Source organism: Lutjanus erythropterus, chromosome 5 (assembly GCF_056507025.1).
Source record: "Lutjanus erythropterus isolate fLutEry1 chromosome 5, fLutEry1.hap2, whole genome shotgun sequence".
In the NCBI taxonomy this organism is placed as follows: domain Eukaryota; kingdom Metazoa; phylum Chordata; class Actinopteri; order Lutjaniformes; family Lutjanidae; genus Lutjanus; species Lutjanus erythropterus.
The window spans coordinates 35,373,803-35,393,373 of NC_139321.1; the positions used below are offsets into that span (position 1 = coordinate 35,373,803).

General features: G+C 38.1%; 2 protein-coding genes across 2 annotated transcripts in view; one reads left to right on the forward strand and one right to left on the reverse strand.

The window, feature by feature from the left end:
- The window catches only part of etfdh (electron transfer flavoprotein dehydrogenase), a 27,228-nt gene extending 25,926 nt beyond the window's left edge, over window positions 1-1,302 (forward strand). Inside the window, exon 13 of the mRNA XM_084719729.1 lies at window positions 475-1,302. Within this exon, the coding sequence (XP_084575855.1) occupies window positions 475-638 (164 nt within the window). The 3' untranslated portion in view covers window positions 639-1,302. The remainder of the gene's footprint in view (window positions 1-474) is intronic.
- On the reverse strand, window positions 1,125-16,852 carry ppid (peptidylprolyl isomerase D). Its single transcript, XM_084719730.1, has 10 exons — window positions 16,692-16,852; window positions 14,942-15,082; window positions 13,436-13,542; window positions 12,993-13,181; window positions 11,742-11,864; window positions 11,078-11,184; window positions 9,533-9,674; window positions 5,526-5,612; window positions 5,293-5,335; window positions 1,125-1,750 (listed from the first exon to the last, which is right to left on the reverse strand). The coding sequence occupies exons 1-10, from the start codon at window positions 16,774-16,776 to the stop codon at window positions 1,662-1,664; spliced, it is 1,113 nt and encodes a 370-aa protein (XP_084575856.1). The 5' UTR covers window positions 16,777-16,852; the 3' UTR covers window positions 1,125-1,661.
- Between the last annotated feature and the right edge of the window lie 2,719 nt (window positions 16,853-19,571).

Consider the following 19,571-nt stretch of genomic DNA (forward strand, 5'->3'; position numbering starts at 1 on the left):
ATTAATGTGAATATAATGACTAAGAAGGTAAAGCCAAATAATAGAACAGCTAGAGCACTGTGGTAAGTTTAGAAAACTACATCACTTTACTGTAATGCAGCCTTTAAAACCAAGAAAAAACACTCATGACATATCACAATATAATAACCAAAATCTTAAAACAAGATCTAGTGTCATATTACAATATTGATATTATATCGATATACTGTCCAGCTTTATGAAAGGTACAAGGAAAAATCTGAATTTTTAATATAGGAGTGAACTGTCACTTTCATCTCTTCGTGTCAGAGCACTTTATTAATAAGTTATCATACAAGTGCCTATGATATGACATTGTTCCATCCCCAGTAGGACACTTGTTCGTGCTCTATAAAAGAAAACAATTCTGATCATTAAGTGGATGATAAATTAGTTAACTATATCATATGTGTCTTCTCTAACCAGTTCATGTTTTGTCTCCGTCTACCCTCACAGGTGTGTACGAGTATGTTCCCATGGAAACTGGAGATGGGATGAGATTGCAGATTAACGCACAAAACTGTGTCCACTGTAAGACGTGTGACATCAAGGACCCGAGCCAGAACATCAACTGGGTCGTGCCTGAAGGCGGTGGTGGACCCGCCTACAATGGAATGTGAACAACTCGTTCATTTCTTCTTCTTTTTTTTTTTTTTTTTTTTATAATTTTGTCTTGGAAAAAAAACTGTAAAGTACAATGCATTCAGCATTACAGACAGTACTTGCCAGCAAGTGGCGAATGTGCCTAAGTATGGATCTGAAAATATCTACATAGCTGTTTTTGAGCGTGAAAAGAAAATAAATCTGCAAAAAACAATGATATTAGAAATAAAACTGCATTTTGTCCTAGAAGTTCTTAATTTATACAGTGAGGAATTAAGTATATAATGTGGCACAAGTGCTATGAAACCCATGCAAACTACAGGACCATATAAATCTGAAGTTAAAGCAGAATCACAATTAGCAGTTTTATAGTTCTTGGATCACAGCCATAAACTCCACACTCTGGGCATTTAATGGTGGCTTTTATTTTAGAAAGTACTTAACCAACTGTAATAGTTAATATATTTACTTAAACATCTGCTGTTATTGCACAACAAATAAGCTCTTCTCAAATTTAGGTTTATTTCAACATTATTGCAGGTATATTTTGACAGCATTCAATCCACACAGTATTGTACATAACATTAGATTATGATATCACAATAAAGAACACTTGACTGATATCCTTTAACTTTTATTGAACTCTGTAAAAAACAAATAAAAACAAATGGATGTACTGTATGTGGCTGAGGGCTCTGTCTCAAAATCCCTTCCATGAAACGGTAAAACACACAATTTTGCTTTGCTGTACTACTTCAAAACTCCAGAGAAAAGACCAGTGTTGAGCATTAACAGTTTTTCAGGGTCATCAGACTTCACGCTCACACTTTTTATTACAGTGAATACACTTGTCAGAATTAAGACAGGTCAAAGCTTACAACAGTTATTCCCTTGTAACGATACAGACGGTGAGAAATGTGCATGACAGGACTTAAAATACTGTACACTTTCACCTGCTCACAGCTGTGTGTGCAGCTTCCCACGTGGGGATGACTTCAAATATTGATCGTTGTCATTCATTGCATCATTAGGTGAAGTGTTCACGCAAACATTTTGGCATAGATTTTCTTTTCTTTCTCCTTCTCTTCCTGGATTTTAAGCTGGACTCTCTTCATCTCGTTGCTGATAGCTGTCAAAAAGAAAACACTTTGGATGAGCAAGACGAATGAACCAATGCATCAGAAGTAATTATGTCTACTGTTCATCATGGAAATTGTTTCACCTTGAATGTTGAGATTTCAAACGTTGTTTTGTGTCCACTTTAAATTTCAATTTTAAAATACTGCTCCTGAAGTGCCCTGATAGCTCTTATCTCCTCACCAGCAGCCAGTAAACCGCTGCTTAGAATATAAAGCAAGAAGTGCAGCGCTGTCAAAAAGCAGAGACGAGCTCTGGATTTGCAGCGAGTGTGATCCCATCCAGCACACTCGCAGCTTTTAATGTATTACTTCTACATTGTTCCCTTCAACTGTTCCTCAATGGATTTGCAATGGCAAAACATGTCATCTAAATACCATCCTTGCTTTCAAGCTTTGAAAGCACCATTTATGAGGTACTTATCCATAGTCAGGGCATTACCTACAAGAGATGGCGGTCAGCACACATCCAGTTTGGAGAAGCAGAGAGGAGTAACCAGCATAGAACTGCTGTGGACAGGGTCAGCAGCAAAACATATTTTAGTTCACTTAAAAAAGGATCCATCTAAAAAATATCACTTTAAATGCACACTATGTTTTGAATATTTTCATTGCTTTTTCTTACCACCAGACAGCCTTTTCCGATGGGAACCCACCATTATTTAAGCCAAATATTGCTCTCTCCAAACCAACCAAACTCCATACGAAAAACCAGTCATTTTACCTCACAGAATATGGGAGTTGCTGGTCTACCACTGCCCCTTATCGGTAACTTTGTTTGTGTTTTTGTGTGACTTCTGTGAAGTAGAACTATCCTTTTCAAACACCTAAGTCACACAATATCTCAAACAAACTAATAGGTTGAGGCAGCGTGACACCAGCAGCTCCTGTGTTCTTAGAGGTAAAATTACTGATTTTGCCTGTTGAGTTTGGTTGGCTTGGTGAGAGCAACATTTGACTTTTACAATGGCAGCTTTCGGTCAGAAAAGGCTGTCTGATGGCAAGGCAAAGCAGTGAAAATACTTTAAATATAGCATACACTTAAAATGATATAGATTTTGTTTAGTGGACCTTCTATTAAATGTCTAAAATACCTTTTGCTGGTGACCCTCTGCTTTTCCAAACTGGGAACATGTCAACCTGCATTTACTGTAGCTAATACACTGACAGAACCATCCCTTTAAGGAGAGTTTATATCTGCCAAAAGCAGGACTGACATTGCAGTGAGTCCTTTGATCACTATGAAAGCATGAATTAACTATTTCTGAAGGACATGCGTGTTCCACGAGATAGCGTGCAGCTGTGAATAATTTTCTCATTAGTCACGCAGATAAAAGTGTCCATTTCTTAAAAAAGGGGGACAGAAACTTGAACTGTAATATCCTTTTTAGCCAGTTGCATCAGATTTTATCTACTGGTAGAGATGAGGGCGTTCTGGCAGCACTGGAGTGTTATCTGTCTTAAAGCTAATATGGCCATTTTCTTCCTATATATTTTTTTTCCCAGAATGAATCCTTGATCAGTTTACATCCCGAGGTGATGTTTTGGTTGCATGCTGCTCATCGAGAGCACAGTTTGAATCAATAAAAAGACTGCAGGACGTTTTCTTGACAGTTTCTCCTACACTGGAAATGAGTAAAACTGCAGCAACTGCTGTTCATGACCGCTCATTGTCCAACAACCTGTTAAGATTCGATACCAAGCTTGTTTTTAAAGGGATAGTTTGGATTATTTGAACTGAAGGTGTGTGAGGTACTTATCGATCACCAGTGTTTAACCTACTAGATGACTGTTTTCACATTCCCAGTCTGGACAAGAAGACAGAAGAAGCTGCACACAAGTTCAGCAATGTACTGCTGTGGACAGGGTCAGCAACAAAATGTGTTTTAGCCACTTAAAAAAGGGCCATCTAAAATAGTAGACGTTAATTTATGTGTACCCTGTATTTAGAACATTTTCGCTGCAGTCAAACTTGCTTTTTTGACAGGGAACCGCCATTATATAAGCCAAATATCTCTCTCTCTAGCAACCACACTGATTTGGTCATTTTACTTTGCAGAACAGCAGAGTTGCTGTTCTACCGCTGCCTTGATCAATTTTTTTTTTTCTGTTATTGTGTGTGAACTATCCCTTTAAAACACCAAAGTTAAACACCAGTAAAGTTTGGTTGGTTCTGAGCAAATGATGTGCAGCTTAATGCCACCACCCTCACTAGTCGACACCAGAAATACTAGTCGGTTTAACTGTTTATCACTGTTTTTTTTTTTTTTTTTTAATGTACAGTGGCAGTCAGCTGTTGCCTTTAAGATGTTATGCAGCCGCTCGCCACTAGTCGGGGCTGCACTGACTCGGCACAAATGTCTCGATGGCCCAGATAATGTTATCAACAAAGTGGGGCAAATGACAGCTAGTAAAACCGATGTGGATTGGCAGTGTTTTTATCTAAATTAAAATATGGATGAATGTAGGCTGTGTCAGATTAAACTGCTAACATCAGACACACTGTCTGGCGGGCTGGCAGCTAACATCATCTCTGGGTAAACAATGTTGTTTACCCCCAGACACTGATCTTATTCGCTCTGAAAAAATTAAGCATTTAGTGAGTTGTTGTCATGTCTTGAAGGATAATGTGCAAAGCTTGTACTGCATGGCGGTACAAGCAGCATTTAAATACCATTTGGATATTGTAGACAGTGACTGACGGCTTTAAGTGGCTCCTACTGCACACAGTATTTTTGGACAATCTTTAAAATTATCAATTAATAAATTCTGCTCAATTTTAACTGCTTTCTGAGTGTTTTCTTACTGCGAGACTAGTCAACTAGTCTAAATTAAAATTTGCATTAAATCAACAGGGAAAGTAGTCGCCAGGAACATCCCTCATCTGACAGCAAGGTAAAGCAGCGAAAATATTCTAAATATAATGAACCCTTACACTGACGCCGATTTTCTTTAGGCAGCTGAAATATGTTTTGCTGCTGAACCTGTCCACAGCAGAACATTGCTCAGTTTTCTACTCTGGTACTTTTGCTTTCTCTCCAGAGTGGGTGCATGTCAACAGTCATCTACTGTACACAGACTATCTTTAAGTACCTCATTCAACCCTACATCAAATAATCCGAACTATCCCTTTAAGGTAAGATAGCAGAATGTTAACTGTGACCACACTTTGCTTCCTGTATGAAAACCCTGGTAACCAAGCGAAGGAAAGAGTCAAACTAATAGAATCATTATTGCCCTGTAGCTGACCTTTCATGACTAACAGACAGATTATTACTCAGGTTCTCCCATAAAATCCAATTAGGAGGAACAACAAACATGAGGAAGGGGGGGATTTCCTGTCGTGCTGGACTGTTTTTCTTCATGAGCTTGCATACTAAGTTTGAATAATGCATGTGAATATGCATGAAATGTTCAAATAAATAGACTTAATATGCAAATGTGGTAGAAGAAGAAAGACAATATCTTGTTGCATATCTTGGCATGGGTAAGGGCTGAGCATATGGAAAGTGGTGAAGAAGAAGAAAATTCCCACCTTTGTCTTCTGGGGCTATTTCCTGAGCTTTCTTCAGATCAGTCTGAAAAATGACAGAAATGACAAAAGAGCAGGGAGAGTCAAACTGATGTCAGACTGCTCCAAACCACAGGATAGTCCATATATACAGACAATAACACACATATACATCTACAGCTGTTGTACAGAATAGAACAACATAGAAAAAGGCTCTCTGCCACTTGAAAGAGAGAGATGCTTTAAACAGTGGTTACCATGGCTTTGCTGTATTCCTTTAAACCCTGCCAGGCCTGGGCTCTCCGGAAAAGTGCCTTAGTGTTTGTTTGGTTCAGCTCTAGAGCCTGAAAAACACAAGGGAAACACACATCAGACATTAAATATTGTTTTTAAAAAAAAGATTTCAACTCAGCTGATGACATATCATGGGCATTTTATGATTTATTACAGTAAATTATTACTGTTTTTTTTAAGAAACAATTAAGTTCCCCCTACCACCGAGATAGGGTGAGTCCGACAAAAAGTGCATCTGCTCATTAATCATATTTATGGGAAGTTGATTTTATCCTGCCAGATATCAAATGATGTCCACTTTAAAGATACTGAATATAAGTACAAGATATGATGTACTGTAGAATACCAGTAAATTAATAGTTTGGTGTTTTGGGAAATACACTCATTTGATTTAATCTCCAGGAAGTCACAAAAAAAACAGCGTGTAGTTCCAGGGTTCCTGCACTTTTCCCCGAGTCAAATTCAAGCACTTCTCATGCTTTCAGCTGAGGCAAATGACATTTATTTACATATTTATATCCTCCAAAGGATTATTTCACTTCATCACCTTATATTAGATGTAACTGTGCTATAAACAACCAAAATTATGTTTGATGATAGCATTCTACATAAGGCAGACAAATTTAAAGGAAAACACACACAACATTTCAGGTTTCTAAATGTGTCACCTGTCTGTAAGTAGACTTGGCGTCCTTTATAACCTGGCTGAGCCAATACAAGACAATAACTGTGCAAATGACTATAAGTCTTTTTAATTTTTCTTTTCATTATTTGTCCTCTAGCCGACGCTCATTGAAACAGCAGCCTCCCGGCGTGTTGTCGTTCTGTTAGCCTCCCACTCGCTGTTCCATCAGACGGCGCGCATCAAGAAAGACAGACAGATCGCAGCGCGCGCAGACACATGTGCAGAGCGGCGAGTGAGGCTCAAGCTGCGTCCTCTTCATTTTATGCAAAAGGCCAAAGGAATTAGTTCCTTATTTATCCGAAAAGGGAACTATTCAGTAAGGTGGCAATTTTATTATGAAAGTAATGCAATTAGAATTTCAAGGAGTTTTGAGCACTTAATCCTAAATCCAAGCACTGTTCAAACACTGTTAACACCACATTAATATTCAGTGTTTTCAGGGATTTTCAGACCCCATTCGAGCCCTGTAGTTCTTACAATTTGTCTTTTTTTTTTTTTGGTACAGATTATACAAATGAGATGAAACAGCAATTTTTCAGTTCCAGGAATATGCTTGAATTCTACTACACTGTATTAAGATGCTTGATTTTCAATGTTTTATTTGCACAATCACTCATCTAAATTAAAAATCTTTTTACATATGAAATGAAACATCATTATTTGTCATTTAGAGCCAGATTAAGTCCTCTGTTGAGCTCTTACTCTGGAAATTAGCAAGCATTACATGGATGAGAGCAACTAATCCAAGTATTTTGCTCCTGCGTAATGCTTCCATCCCTTTTTGGGTGAAAACAACCACCGTAATTTTGATTGGCATTGGAAAATTTCTGACGTCTTTGCCAGTTTAAACGCATAAAATAACTATTGGGAGCCCAAATCCCATGGCTATCATATGGAATTATTAAGCTATGTCTCTGCAAATCAACATTTGGCATCGCTACATTAAAAAAAAAATAAAAAGAAATATGGGTTAATGAGTGACCTTTCTGTCTGTCCTTCAAAGTTGAAGAACAACCCCACCTAGTGGCCGGAGGTGGCACACACAACTACCTCACTGAATCCTCTGGGGCCAGTTTTTCAAAACTTTTAATCCAGATCAGAATTATCCTGATTACTTAAATCTCAGATCTGGGTATTTCAAAACCAGGATAAGTGTTCCTGAACCTACAAAACTGAGATATAGACTTGGTAATTCAATCCTAACCCAAATTCCAGATTTTTCAAAACTCCAGGGGTGGAAATCAGGACAGTTTTGATGCTAAAAATTAGGATCATCCTGATCCCATTGGAAAAGTGGAGGTAGAGCCATGTAGAGTTCATGGGATGTATTTACTTGAAGCAACAACGCCAAAATATCCGTTCTACATTAAACAATTAACCAATAAATCAATATTTTCAATTAGATTACCTAAAAACTGTAAAAATGGGTAGTTGCAATAACAAGAAAGTCTTTGGAAAGTGCCACATGCAACATAATTTTCACCTGCATCACGCTTCATAAGATCTCTAAAGGATGTGAGGTTCCTCACTGCAGTGGAAACCTGACCTGCCACTGACAGCACTGACACCAGCTGGACGGTCAATGAGAGACGCTCCAGTGAAACATTATTTTACTCTTTCGATAAATAAAAACTGTAGTATTCTGACAAAACAATGTTTTTTGTTACTTTATTTTGATCCAGGAAGACGTTAAATTAATAATAATAATGCACCCCCCAACATTTTCACATTGTGTTAATGAAATGTTACTTTGACCAACAGATGGAGGCTGATCCAACGACTCCAAATCTAGTCTCTGTAATCCTGATCTTGTGAAATTTTTATCAGAATGATCCTATCTGAAACACCTTTGAACCTACAAGATCAGTTTTATCCAGGACAGCAAGAAAGGGATTACAAAATCTGGATAATTCTGATCTAGATTAAAAGTTCTGAAATACTGGCTCCTAGACATCTGTCACTTTTCAAAAAACTATTTAGCTGTTTTAGTGATCTGTTCACTGATTAAACTCATTACCTCACAAACATTAACATGCATGCAAATAACACATTTTTTAAAATTTGATGCCAGTGTTCTGACAATATGTGCTACTTCTCAAGATGAGCTGCTTCGTGGTTAACAGAGTATTCAACATGCTCCCCTTATTCTTACAGTATTGCTGGAGTGAGTGAGTATTGGTGTAATATAAAATGATTCTGTGGTGGGAGCATTATTCGATTAAGATATTGCTCTATTAAAATACGCTAACCCTGTAATCTTAAATAAAGCTATTTATAATAGATTATCAAAATATGCTCCTCATACATTCTTCTGGCATAGTTACCCCTGTTTGTAATTAAAAAAAAAAAGACTTTGCTACCGATTTGTGCTACTTTACCATTTTCCAACAAGGCAGCATAAACTGACAGAGCACAGTGCTTGTTTTCACCCAAAGGGCGCGTGGTCGAGAGAAGTGACGTATGGCTGCTCTCATCCATAATCACGATCAAAACATACAAAGTTATTATGAACAGCTGGTAAAATGAAGCAACAGTATACATCAGGCCTGTTCAGTTGGAGACCCAGATCCAGCCCTTTAACTACAACAATCCACCTTTGATCATCTGTAAATGTGAAAAAATAGTAAATGCAAGATTGTGTTAATTAAAACAAGCGATGTCCTAGTTTATGGGTGTTAACATCATTAAGATCATCATTTTGTTAGTAAGGTAATTAGGCCATTAACTGATTATGTCTGTTGAGCACAGAGACACTATTTCAAAAGGTTTTAACTCAGGCTGTTAAAGCAGAGGGAGGAGGGGAGTCAAACTAAATGAAATGTTAAATGCAGCACTGTGCTCATTAAAACAACAAGCTTCTTCTGATCTGAGATTAAAAGATGCTGTTCCCGGAACATGATGTTTCTTTTCCAACTGTGAAAACTAAGACAGTGGAGAAAAAATTAAAAAAAAGGTGCAGTGTTTTTCACATTTAAAACCTGAACTTTACAGGTAAGAAATTTTCAGCCCCTTGACACTCTACTTCTTTCAAATCTGGACCATCTAAAAAAAGTTATTGAATATGCCTGATATACGATGTGGGTATTAAGGAATTTGCACTTATATTTATAGTAATTTGTGATGGTTTAGGTACCTTGAAAGGGCATAAAAAGTGCTTGAATCTTACTCTCATGAGGCTGTAAAAGGCTGGTTTAAATCCTTGGTGTGGGTAAATGAGCTGTAAAGTGTGATGGTTCCATATCACACAGGACCAACACAAAGAGAGCACTGTGCTGTCAGATTTACCTCGTTGCAGCTGTCCAGAGCATCCTGCCACAGCTGCATCTTCAGTTTACATGCTGCCGTGTTGAGGAAGCAGCTGAGGGCTGTGGGCTCCAGCTTCTGGTGCACCTCCTCCTCCAGCTGATCTCCGCTCACCTCCAAGTACCTGAGGAGGACAATGGCTCATTGTTAGCGAATAATACCACTGATAAGGTAAGAGCTCGGCACAGTGGAAAAATACTGTTGTGCCTAAAGTCAAAGAATACTGTAACTACATCTATCTGTCTGCTGCTGCTGCTGTGTCAGAGCATTTGAAATGTAGTTATCAAAACTGTGTCTCATAGGCATAACACCAAGGTTATCTGCAACACTTAGTTGCTTATATAACCAGCAGTTTGTTGTCATTGCCTATACACAAACTTTATCACTTGACTGTCTCAAAGTGTTTTCTGTGTGGGTGGTTAGCAGGGTCACCCCGCTCAAGGTGGAAAGATAAAGGAGAGCTTGCCAGCAACCCCAAGTCACAAATTAAGGCAGGGGGTCTGTGGGTTCTCTCCCATGACATTGTGAGCGTCGCACACTTGCACCAATTTGAGCTTTCCATGCATCAACTTCAAAGCTGCTAATCGCAACATGAAGTAAAGGAAACGAAGAGTGAAAAAGATCATTTGTACGTATTATAAGCAATATTATTATCGCAAAAGTCCTGGATTTCTTTGAGATGTGTACGGTGTCCACTTAAGTTAAAAAAACAAACAAAAAAAAAACTTGTTTCGCAACTTGATGGCAGACAAAGAAACTGATACTCAAATAAAATTGAGAATTTTCCATAAATACGTTAATTTAAAAAAAAAGAAGCACAATAATCAGATAAAAAGAGGCGTGCTGTATTTGTCCAGTGTAGTAATACAATCCAATATTGATTAGGAGTAACTGGGTCACATGACATGGACACAAATGACCAAAAAATGCAATATTTTTTTATTCAAATATTTATATAAAGTAAGGAGGTGTTATACATAAATAACTGGTTTTGTGTCAAACAAACAGCAATTATTGACGGTACCTGAGTGAAGTGACAGAAGTTTCTGCAGCACTTGTTACATCGGATCAGACAGACACAGGATGAAAACTGTACGTCTTGTACAGTCATGATTCTGGGCTTATTTTTAGTTTTTAATGGACTGAATGAACAAAGCACTCACAGGAGGATGCAAGCACAGCAGTTATACAGCTCTTGATCTGCTAATCAAGGAAAACGTCCATGCTGACATGCATACATGTTTTCTAAATGATCCGTCAAGTACTGGTGGCTACTAGGGTTCAATATCCAGTCCCATTTACTCCTGTGACATAGGCTGAACTAGTTTTCATTACAAACACACATTAGTTATTATTACTTACCAGTTATTTCAATTAGTTGTGCAGGCCTGGTAGATTATCTGAGATCATTTATTTTATTTGGATGGTTGCTTTGAAGGTGTGCTTTTCACATTCTCACTTGTATTAACCGAAGGCAACTGTGACAAAGTAAACCACACACATACATCCAGTCATGTTGTATAATACCTGAGGGCTTTGCTGTATTTGTTGACTGCAGCTTTCCAGTCCTGATTCTTAAAAAGTGTGTTTCCAATATTCTTGATGTCCTCGGCCACAGACAGAACTTTGTCAACCTGAAGGAGAGCACAAGTGAAAATTATGCTCAAGATTTCAATTCCATTTCCTTCATATATAACTGCTAGCATGACAAATAAATAATTCAAGTCTTTTTTGCAACTTTGTTCTTATTTTTTGCATTAGTCATGATAACAGAGCCCTATCTAAGCTCTGAGAAGAGACAGACATTGCTGAAACAAAGTCCACTGGGCAGGAAACTTAATCATGCAGACACTGAGACTGAGGATGTAAACAAAAAGTTTAGCCAGACGACCTACACCACTTTACTTCAAGGTAAAGTCGAAAGTGAGTACACTCAAAATATTGGTAATAATCCATCACGCCATCCTTTAGGGCCAAGCCTTTGAATTTGTTACGTTCCGGTGTTTGATATGCTGAACACATCCCAGATCCTGTTATTGAAACTGATATCGATCTCATCGGTCTTTGGATCAGCCGAAAAACTTGGGCACATTTCGCAAAAAGCCAGAGTGGTCCTTGAGCAGAGCGGTCTGATACTATCTGCCAAAGTTCAGCCGTGTCCTTCAACATCAAAGACCTCACAGATACTCACATCTTTAAAGTCGATGTCAGAGTCCTCGGGGAAGTCTGGGTGGGTGTCCCCTGATCCATCGTTAGGTGCAGTGCCCCAGCTGTCCCCGTCCTTATGCTCACCACAGTCTGCTATGATACATGGCTGCGGAGGAAGACAGCAGCAGAATTTTCAGACAGAAATTAATATACAATTATTAGAGCTGCAGCCCTTAATTATTTTCATTGTCGATTAATCTGTCAGTCTGTAAAGTATCTTGTTTTGTCCACAACCCAAAAATATCTAGTGTATTGTCAAAAATGACTAAAGAAACTAGAAAATATTCACATTTTTCACAACCAATTATAGCTTATAAAAAATTCTCACAGGTGAGATTCATCAGTTCTCCATGAATGTGTCTTTAGAACTAATGCACTGTCAATGAAGAATGAATGCTGGAGCTTTTTAACTTAAAATGCTTATTATTTTGGTGTTGACTAGTGGTTGACAGATAATACCTGATACTGATGCCAATATTAAGGGTAAAGAGCAGTGTGGTACATATGTTCCTTTCTATACTCTCTAAAATAGTGATTGACAGATTGCATGCAGTTGCATATTTGTGTGCCCTAAGGGAAGTCCAAGTGTGCCATGGGATATTGTGATAACCATATATTATTAATGCAGTATACAACTATACAAAAAGTTATGAATAATTATTTTTTACTATATTGGAACTCTGTACACACTCACTTCCAAATACAGAGACAAATTCTAAACCCTCAAAGAATTTCCAGTGAAAACCTTCTTTCAAAGGAAACCCCAGTTTTTTAAACAGGTGTGTTGCTGCAAATGAATACTTGAATTCTAGAATTAATAAATATTGAGTAATATAACTGCAGATTAATGAATGATAACACGTGTTATGGAAGCTATTCTCCATAGATATGATAACAGGCATGCCTAAAAATTTTGGCTTGCCCTTTGGTGTACTCTTCCTTGGCCACAAAACCACTGTTACCATGATTGAACCTATAAGCAGTTGACTTCAGGGTTTGAATTTACTGTGCAAAGATGTTTTGGTACATATTTTATATTACATTGAGGAAAATAACAAATAAAAAGGACAAGAAAACACCTGAAGCAACACTACAGTCACCAGAGTCAAGGTCTATTAAGTTAAGTATTATTAAGGCCTACAATGACACTTCTAAGACTCAGTACCACCTTTGTAAAATTGTAAATGCACTGCTTCGGAATTGAACTATACAAATTTGAAGTGAAAACATTTACCTTTACAGGGGCATCATCCTTAGTGTCGATCGCCTCCAGCATTTTTACGACTCCCATTCCTTTCGCAACTTGTCCAAAGACTACATGCTTGCCATCCAAGTGTGGCGTGGGAACAGTAGTGATGAAGAACTGCGAGCCGTTGGTGTTTGGCCCGGCATTGGCCATGCTGAGCAGACCCACTCTGTCATGCTACATGGAGAAGAAAACAAATTCTTGAAAAAAACACATGAACAAATACACAGGTAGGAATACAAATAGTTCAAGAATAAAGCAGAGTTTGTATTTCATTTTTGTCCCTTTTCTTTAAACAATTCTTTAAACAATTGACCTAAAGTCAAGACCGTCTTGGTGGCTGAACTACAAACTGTGATGGCTGACATGGTGGATGAGGAAACTGCTTTAATATATTTCAAGGTACAGTGGATTAGGGTTAAATAGTTTACCATGTAGTGGAAGTTTTCATCCTCAAACTTCTCCCCGTAGATGCTCTCGCCCCCGGTGCCATTATGGTTTGAGAAGTCACCTCCTTGGATCATGAACTTTTTGATGACTGAAAACAAAATTACAAAAAAATTATTTTGCATATCAACCAGACTGAATGAGTGTTAAGCTGCCTAATTTAAATGGTAAATGGCAGTACTTTCTATTCGTACTATATTGTCTCAGGACTGATGAAAAGCATTAAAAGTTCCAGCTGACTACCTGTCTTCCTAACTATTCATTTTACATCATGACAATTTCTCATGTGTTTCTATTGTATATTTTAACTGTCAACATGTCTACAAGCAGTTTCCATGACTGTTTGTTCAGCTGTGCTGCACAGCACTTTTTAGCTGCTCTTTGGGATCCCAAATTAAACTTATTTAATTAATGGGGCAATCCTGACCTATAACTTAGTTTTATGTGTCCCAAATTTTGGTGAACTTAAACTTTAAGCAGATGGTATTGTTAAAGAAAGAGTTCAGTGTGAGGAAGTGGAATGGGACGCACTATGTATTGGAACTCCAGCTTCAGAGTGTGTGTTTTCAGAGCACTGGGCTTTTGTTTTCAGGATAAAAGGCTTAGTTTTACATTAACAGACAACTGACAGTTATAAATAGACGTCTAACTAAAATCTATAATAAATTAAATTAAAACACACTCAAATGTACTACAACTGTCCTTATCACAGCCAACAAATGTAAAACCATGAAGTGGAAGGATGAACATCCACCTACGTCTGGTAGATGCACTGATGAGTGTACTCAATGACCTGGAGCATCTAAAAAGCTCCACAACATGACACTTCTTTTATATTCACACAAATATTGAACTCAACTGTCATGACATGTTTGGTTTACAGTTCCTATTTTATTGTCTTTATTTTTTATCCTGCTCCTACAAATAAATGAATACACAAAGGCTGCTAGCCATCTCTCCCCCCAGCTATTGTTTGTTTCTTGTTAATATACTGTACTGTTTTTATTGATTCCTTTTTCTTTGAATAGGTACATGTTCTGAAGAAATAAGTGGTCAGACCTTGAGGGGTGGGTGGGTGCGCAGGTAGGATGTGTGTGGCTGCGCTGGTCTGGCATCTATGTGCTTATATTTTTATACACTGTTGTATTATTTAGTCCAAGGGCTGTTATGTTGCAAGACCAACGAAGATTTTAAAAAAGGAGTTCAATATCCAAGTAACTACAGATTCTTCCACTGATCAGTGCCTGGCGACTAACTCACACACACAGCACACAGAGGAAACCCACGCAAACACGGGAAGGACATGGAAACTCCACACAGAAAGGCCTGTCCCAGCTGGGATTCAAACCTAGGAAGTTCTTCCTGTGAGGCGACTCTGCTAACCACAGAGCCAGGGGTGCTGAATGTGTGCATGTGTGTGCGCTAAAACTTCAAGGTTTCCTCCCAAACTGAAGTATCAGATTATATGCAGATGTGTGAGAGTTATTTACTTCTGTGGAACGGGCATCCTTTGAAGTGCAGCGGTTTCCCAGTCGATTTTCCAGTGCCTTTCTCTCCAGTGCAGAGGGCCCGGAAGTTTTCAGCAGTCTTGGGGGTGATATCAGCAAACAGCTCCAAAACTATTCGGCCAGCTGTGGACAGAGAAGAGTTCAGTGTAACAATGTTACTGCACAAGTTAAGTCACAGATTCTGACTGAATCAACTACAGCACAGTTTACAAGAGAACAGCCCGGAGCTAACTATCACATACTTCAAACAGAGAACAAATCATGTCTGTCACATTACTTTTATTTTATTTATCGCTAGTTTGGCTCTGATGCAGCCACTTCTCTCTGTCTGTAGCGCACTCTGTAGTCTCACTCAGTGTCCTGCCCACAGCACTATTTGACTGTTATTAACACTATGTTATATACTGCTTAATTTATAATACTACGTCATAATTATTCATAATAATTTATATATATTTTGTATTAATAATCTGAGTTGTAAGTTATAAAATAAGTGTAGCCCTGTGGAGTAAAAGGTACAATATTGTAGTGGAGTGGAAATACAAAGTAGCAGAAAATGATCGTTTTAAACTTTGACGGATTTTCACTTTTATTGCACTTTTACTGCAAATGTATATCAGTTCCAAATTTCACATATCTGTCTCTTTTATGACTAATAATTGGTATCAGTAGCTGTCCTGAAAAATATATATTGGTCAATCCCTTATATTATAATAATGATGTATATTTGTTGAGTCTTCATATTGTATTTATGAAAATATATTGTGCCTATGTATTTTTATAGTTCCTCTTATTCATATTGTTCCTTTATTTCTCTCCTTCTATTTATATTGCCTGGTTACTTGTTTTCATATTGATGCTTATTCTGTCTTACTATCCACTTACTGCTAATACACTGCAAATCTCCCCATTGCGGAACTAATAAAAGAATATCTTATCTTATTAAAGATACTGGAGATAGTTTGCTGTAACAGTGCCCTGATATCATTTTGGGCAATAATGTTTATTACTAAACTATAAAATATCCTGCTTCCATAACATAATCTTTGTAGTGTTAACCACTTTTGATGAATCATTGAAAAAATGTGACTATGACTATATTTTGTATATTATATTCTGTACTGTCTAATATATTGATATCGATTTTTTTTACACTTCCCAATATCGGTATCAGCCCCAAAAATCCAGTATTGGCCAGGTCAGGTTACAAATATATATGACACAGCTCTATATCCACTAAACAAAATGGGCCTTGTGAGTCTACAAAACATGTCTTCTTTGTGATATTTACATTTGATAACTACAGCCAATTAAAAGATCGGTAAACAACATGAGCTACAATTAATTGACCTAACCTACACGTGTGATTAACATTTACCAACTGCTATGATGACTATAACTAGCCAGAGATAGTATGACAGTAAAGGCTGAGATTTCACTCTTACTACACAACACAACCACACGTGGTTCATGCACTCACAAGACACGAGCTCTCCTAATAAACATTTATCTGACACAAAGCTAGCTCATATTAAACATTAGCAACCTCCTAATGTCGGTGCTTTACAAATTGGCTTATTTGTAACGTATAACCGTTCTGGCAGCTACTATGCTAAATGAATCAGTTCTAGAAGTCCCTGGAATGAGTAAGATGGTGCTAAGCTAACAAGGCTAACGGTTAAACTGGCCTTTAAAAAACCGTTAGCTGACATTAAAATCAAATTGTCCTGACCTCTTTCGCCATCAATGTCTACATCGAAGAAGACACGAGGGTTTGACGGGTTGGAAGGCTTGTCAGACGGTGTTGGGTGAGACATTTTAAGGACAAGGCGATGTAAGACACTTGTTTCAGCTAACCTTCCAAAACCCGGCCGGCGTACTGGAGCAGCTTACACGAAGAAGAACAAACTCAATAACTTCCGGTCACACAATTTCAAAATAAAACAAATCATACGTGAATGTACTGTAAAAATTTGAGCGTTAGGAGGTAACCAAATGAACAAGCGACTATAAAATCAGGAGTTTCACATTTAAAAGGACAAAAACATAGGTAATAGATGACTGAAGCTGAGCGCTAAAAGTCCTTTATATTAAAAAAAAAAAGACAGTTTCTGTTCCTAATCTGGCGCCTACCATCTAAATTTCTATATCTATAAATAAGGTTAAGGAAATGACTTTTAAAATATATACTATATAATATAATAAAATGATATCTAAATAAATAAATAAGTAAATAAATAAATAAATAAATAAATAAATAAAAATAAAATATAATTCACACCAAGTTTTAAAAAGGTCGTTGATGCATTCACTGTCACTAAAGCAATGCCAGCCTTTATGTTATTCCATGTTTATTTTTTATTTACTTATTTATTTATTTGTTTTAGTGTAATATCAGCATACAATATATTTTGGTATACATCACTATACAGTATCATCCGGAGAATAAACTGTGGATTAAATAAGCAGACAGAAAAGGGTTGTTTTGGCCAATCCAGCAAAATGTAATAGTTGACAGTTATTTTTGTTATTTTCCTGAAATCATTTAGGCGATAAAATGTTTTTATGTTGTTGTTGTTGTTTTTGTTTTGTTTTTTTAAAAGTGAAAATACTCATCACTTCAACTTGATGTCTTCAACTTGCTTCTTTTGCCCAACCAACAGTCCAAAATCCAAAGCCTCTTCATTTACTATAATAAATCACAAAGAAAAGCAGCAAATGTTCACATTTAATAAGCCGGAACCAGCAAATGTTTGACATTTTTGCTTGATAAATTAACTGAATATCAAAATAGTTGGTATCTATATTTTCTTTTGATCTACTAATCGATTAATTAACTAATCCTTGCAGCTCTTATACCTTGATGAATTTCTTAATTTCTTGCTCTCTAGGATATTCTAAACATATGAACATATGACATGAATTCTAGAGTCTAATTAAAACGAGCCACTTAATCCTTTAGTGCACATCAAATCTTCAAACTTAACATCCACAACAAGTGGACACAAACCTTTGGATAGAAAAAATATTCACAGTAAATCATCTATCTAAATGGCAATGCACGATAAATTTATGATGCCTACAGGGATTACACTCGGACCTCGCTTTGAAGTGGAGGCCTACCTCAGACAGGGCGGCTTTGGTTTTGTATCCCAATGCCGCAACGTTCAAACAGGCGAGAGTGTGGCCATCAAAGTTAACAAAAGTACCCCCAATGTTGTTCGTATCGCCAGAACAGAAATTGCCATGCTGAGGCGGCTACGCTGTTTGGATCCAGACACTTGTAATATTATCAAGTGGAATGGATTTTTCTTTGACAAGGAGCAAATATGTCTCAGCTTCGAACTCCTTGATCAAAGCCTAAGTGATTACATACACGAGCGTAATTACAGGGGACTTCCTATGACAGAGCTGAGACCAATTGTTCATCAGCTGACAACAGCCTTTTACCACCTGCACTCACTGGGAATTGCTCATGTGGACCTCAAACCAGACAATGTTATGATTGTGGACTGTCAACAGCAGCCATTGAGGGTCAAGCTAATTAACTTTGGCCTGGCGCTGCCATCTTCAGAATTCCAGCCCGGTCTCAATATGGGAACCGTTTCTTACAAGGCACCAGAAATAATGCTAGAGGCTCCTTTTAGTGAGGCTATAGACATGTGGTCTCTGGGCATAACAATTGCAGAACTGGCAACAGGAAGACACCTCTACCCTGGGAACACAGACTATGATGTTCTAAACTTCATAATACAGACTCAAGGCCAGCCAGAGGATGGGGTGCTGGACCAGGGAGAGCGTTCTCCCTTCTATTTCAAATCAGAAAACAACAGCCAACGGCGCTGGAGATTCAAGACGCGAGAGGAGTTTGCAGAGGACACAGGCTATTATGGTATGAAATTGGGGGGCTTTATTCTTAGCTGTCTTGATGAACTTGAGAAGCGCATGGTGTGTGACACAGAGAGCCAGAGTGATCAACATCTGTTGGTGGACTTGATTAAAAGGATGCTGACCCTGAACCCTGACGATCGAATCACAGCCCAGGAGGCTTTGCAGCATCCTTTCTTTGCTCAAAGCGTCCCACAGAGCTCCCACACTGCCAACTTGGACAATATTGAAGAAGTTGAAGATGCTGAAAAAGTTCAAGACAGTGAAGAGGAAACCCCTGAACCCAGTCAGCAGGGCTCTGGGTATCTGAGCACGGGATCAGAAAACTGCAGTGGTGCACCGGACAATGTTCACTGCAGGTTTGAGAGCTCCCCTGCTGACACCCTAAGTAAACTAAATCAACAGTGTTCTGACCATCACACTGCAGGACACAACAGGGTTGAAAGATCCAGTACGGACAAAGGCATAGAGACACCAGACCCCCAAGAAGGAACACTGAAACACAGTGGCCAATCTTCATCAGATGAGACAGTAGAAAGGGTAGAATTTTCATTGCAGGATTAAGCGTGCTCTTTCCAACACCTGCAAAGAGCTACCAGAAGAAGGAAAACCAGAACCCAGTCAACAATGTTCTGGCTATCATACGCCAGGACCAACCAACAGACACTGCAGCATCGAGGGCCCGCATCCAGCCACCTGCATTGAGATACAGAACACTGAGCAA

Excerpts from the sequence above, each read along its gene's own strand:
- ppid (XM_084719730.1), bottom strand. The coding sequence starts at position 16,776 with ATGTCTCACCCAACACCGTCTGACAAGCCTTCCAACCCGTCAAACCCT. Across the intron at positions 15,083-16,691 it reads AGACATTGATGGCGAAAGAG|CTGGCCGAATAGTTTTGGAG; the intron begins GTCAGGACAATT and ends CTCTGTCCACAG. Across the intron at positions 5,613-9,532 it reads CTCTGGACAGCTGCAACGAG|GCTCTAGAGCTGAACCAAAC; the intron begins GTAAATCTGACA and ends TGTGTTTTTCAG.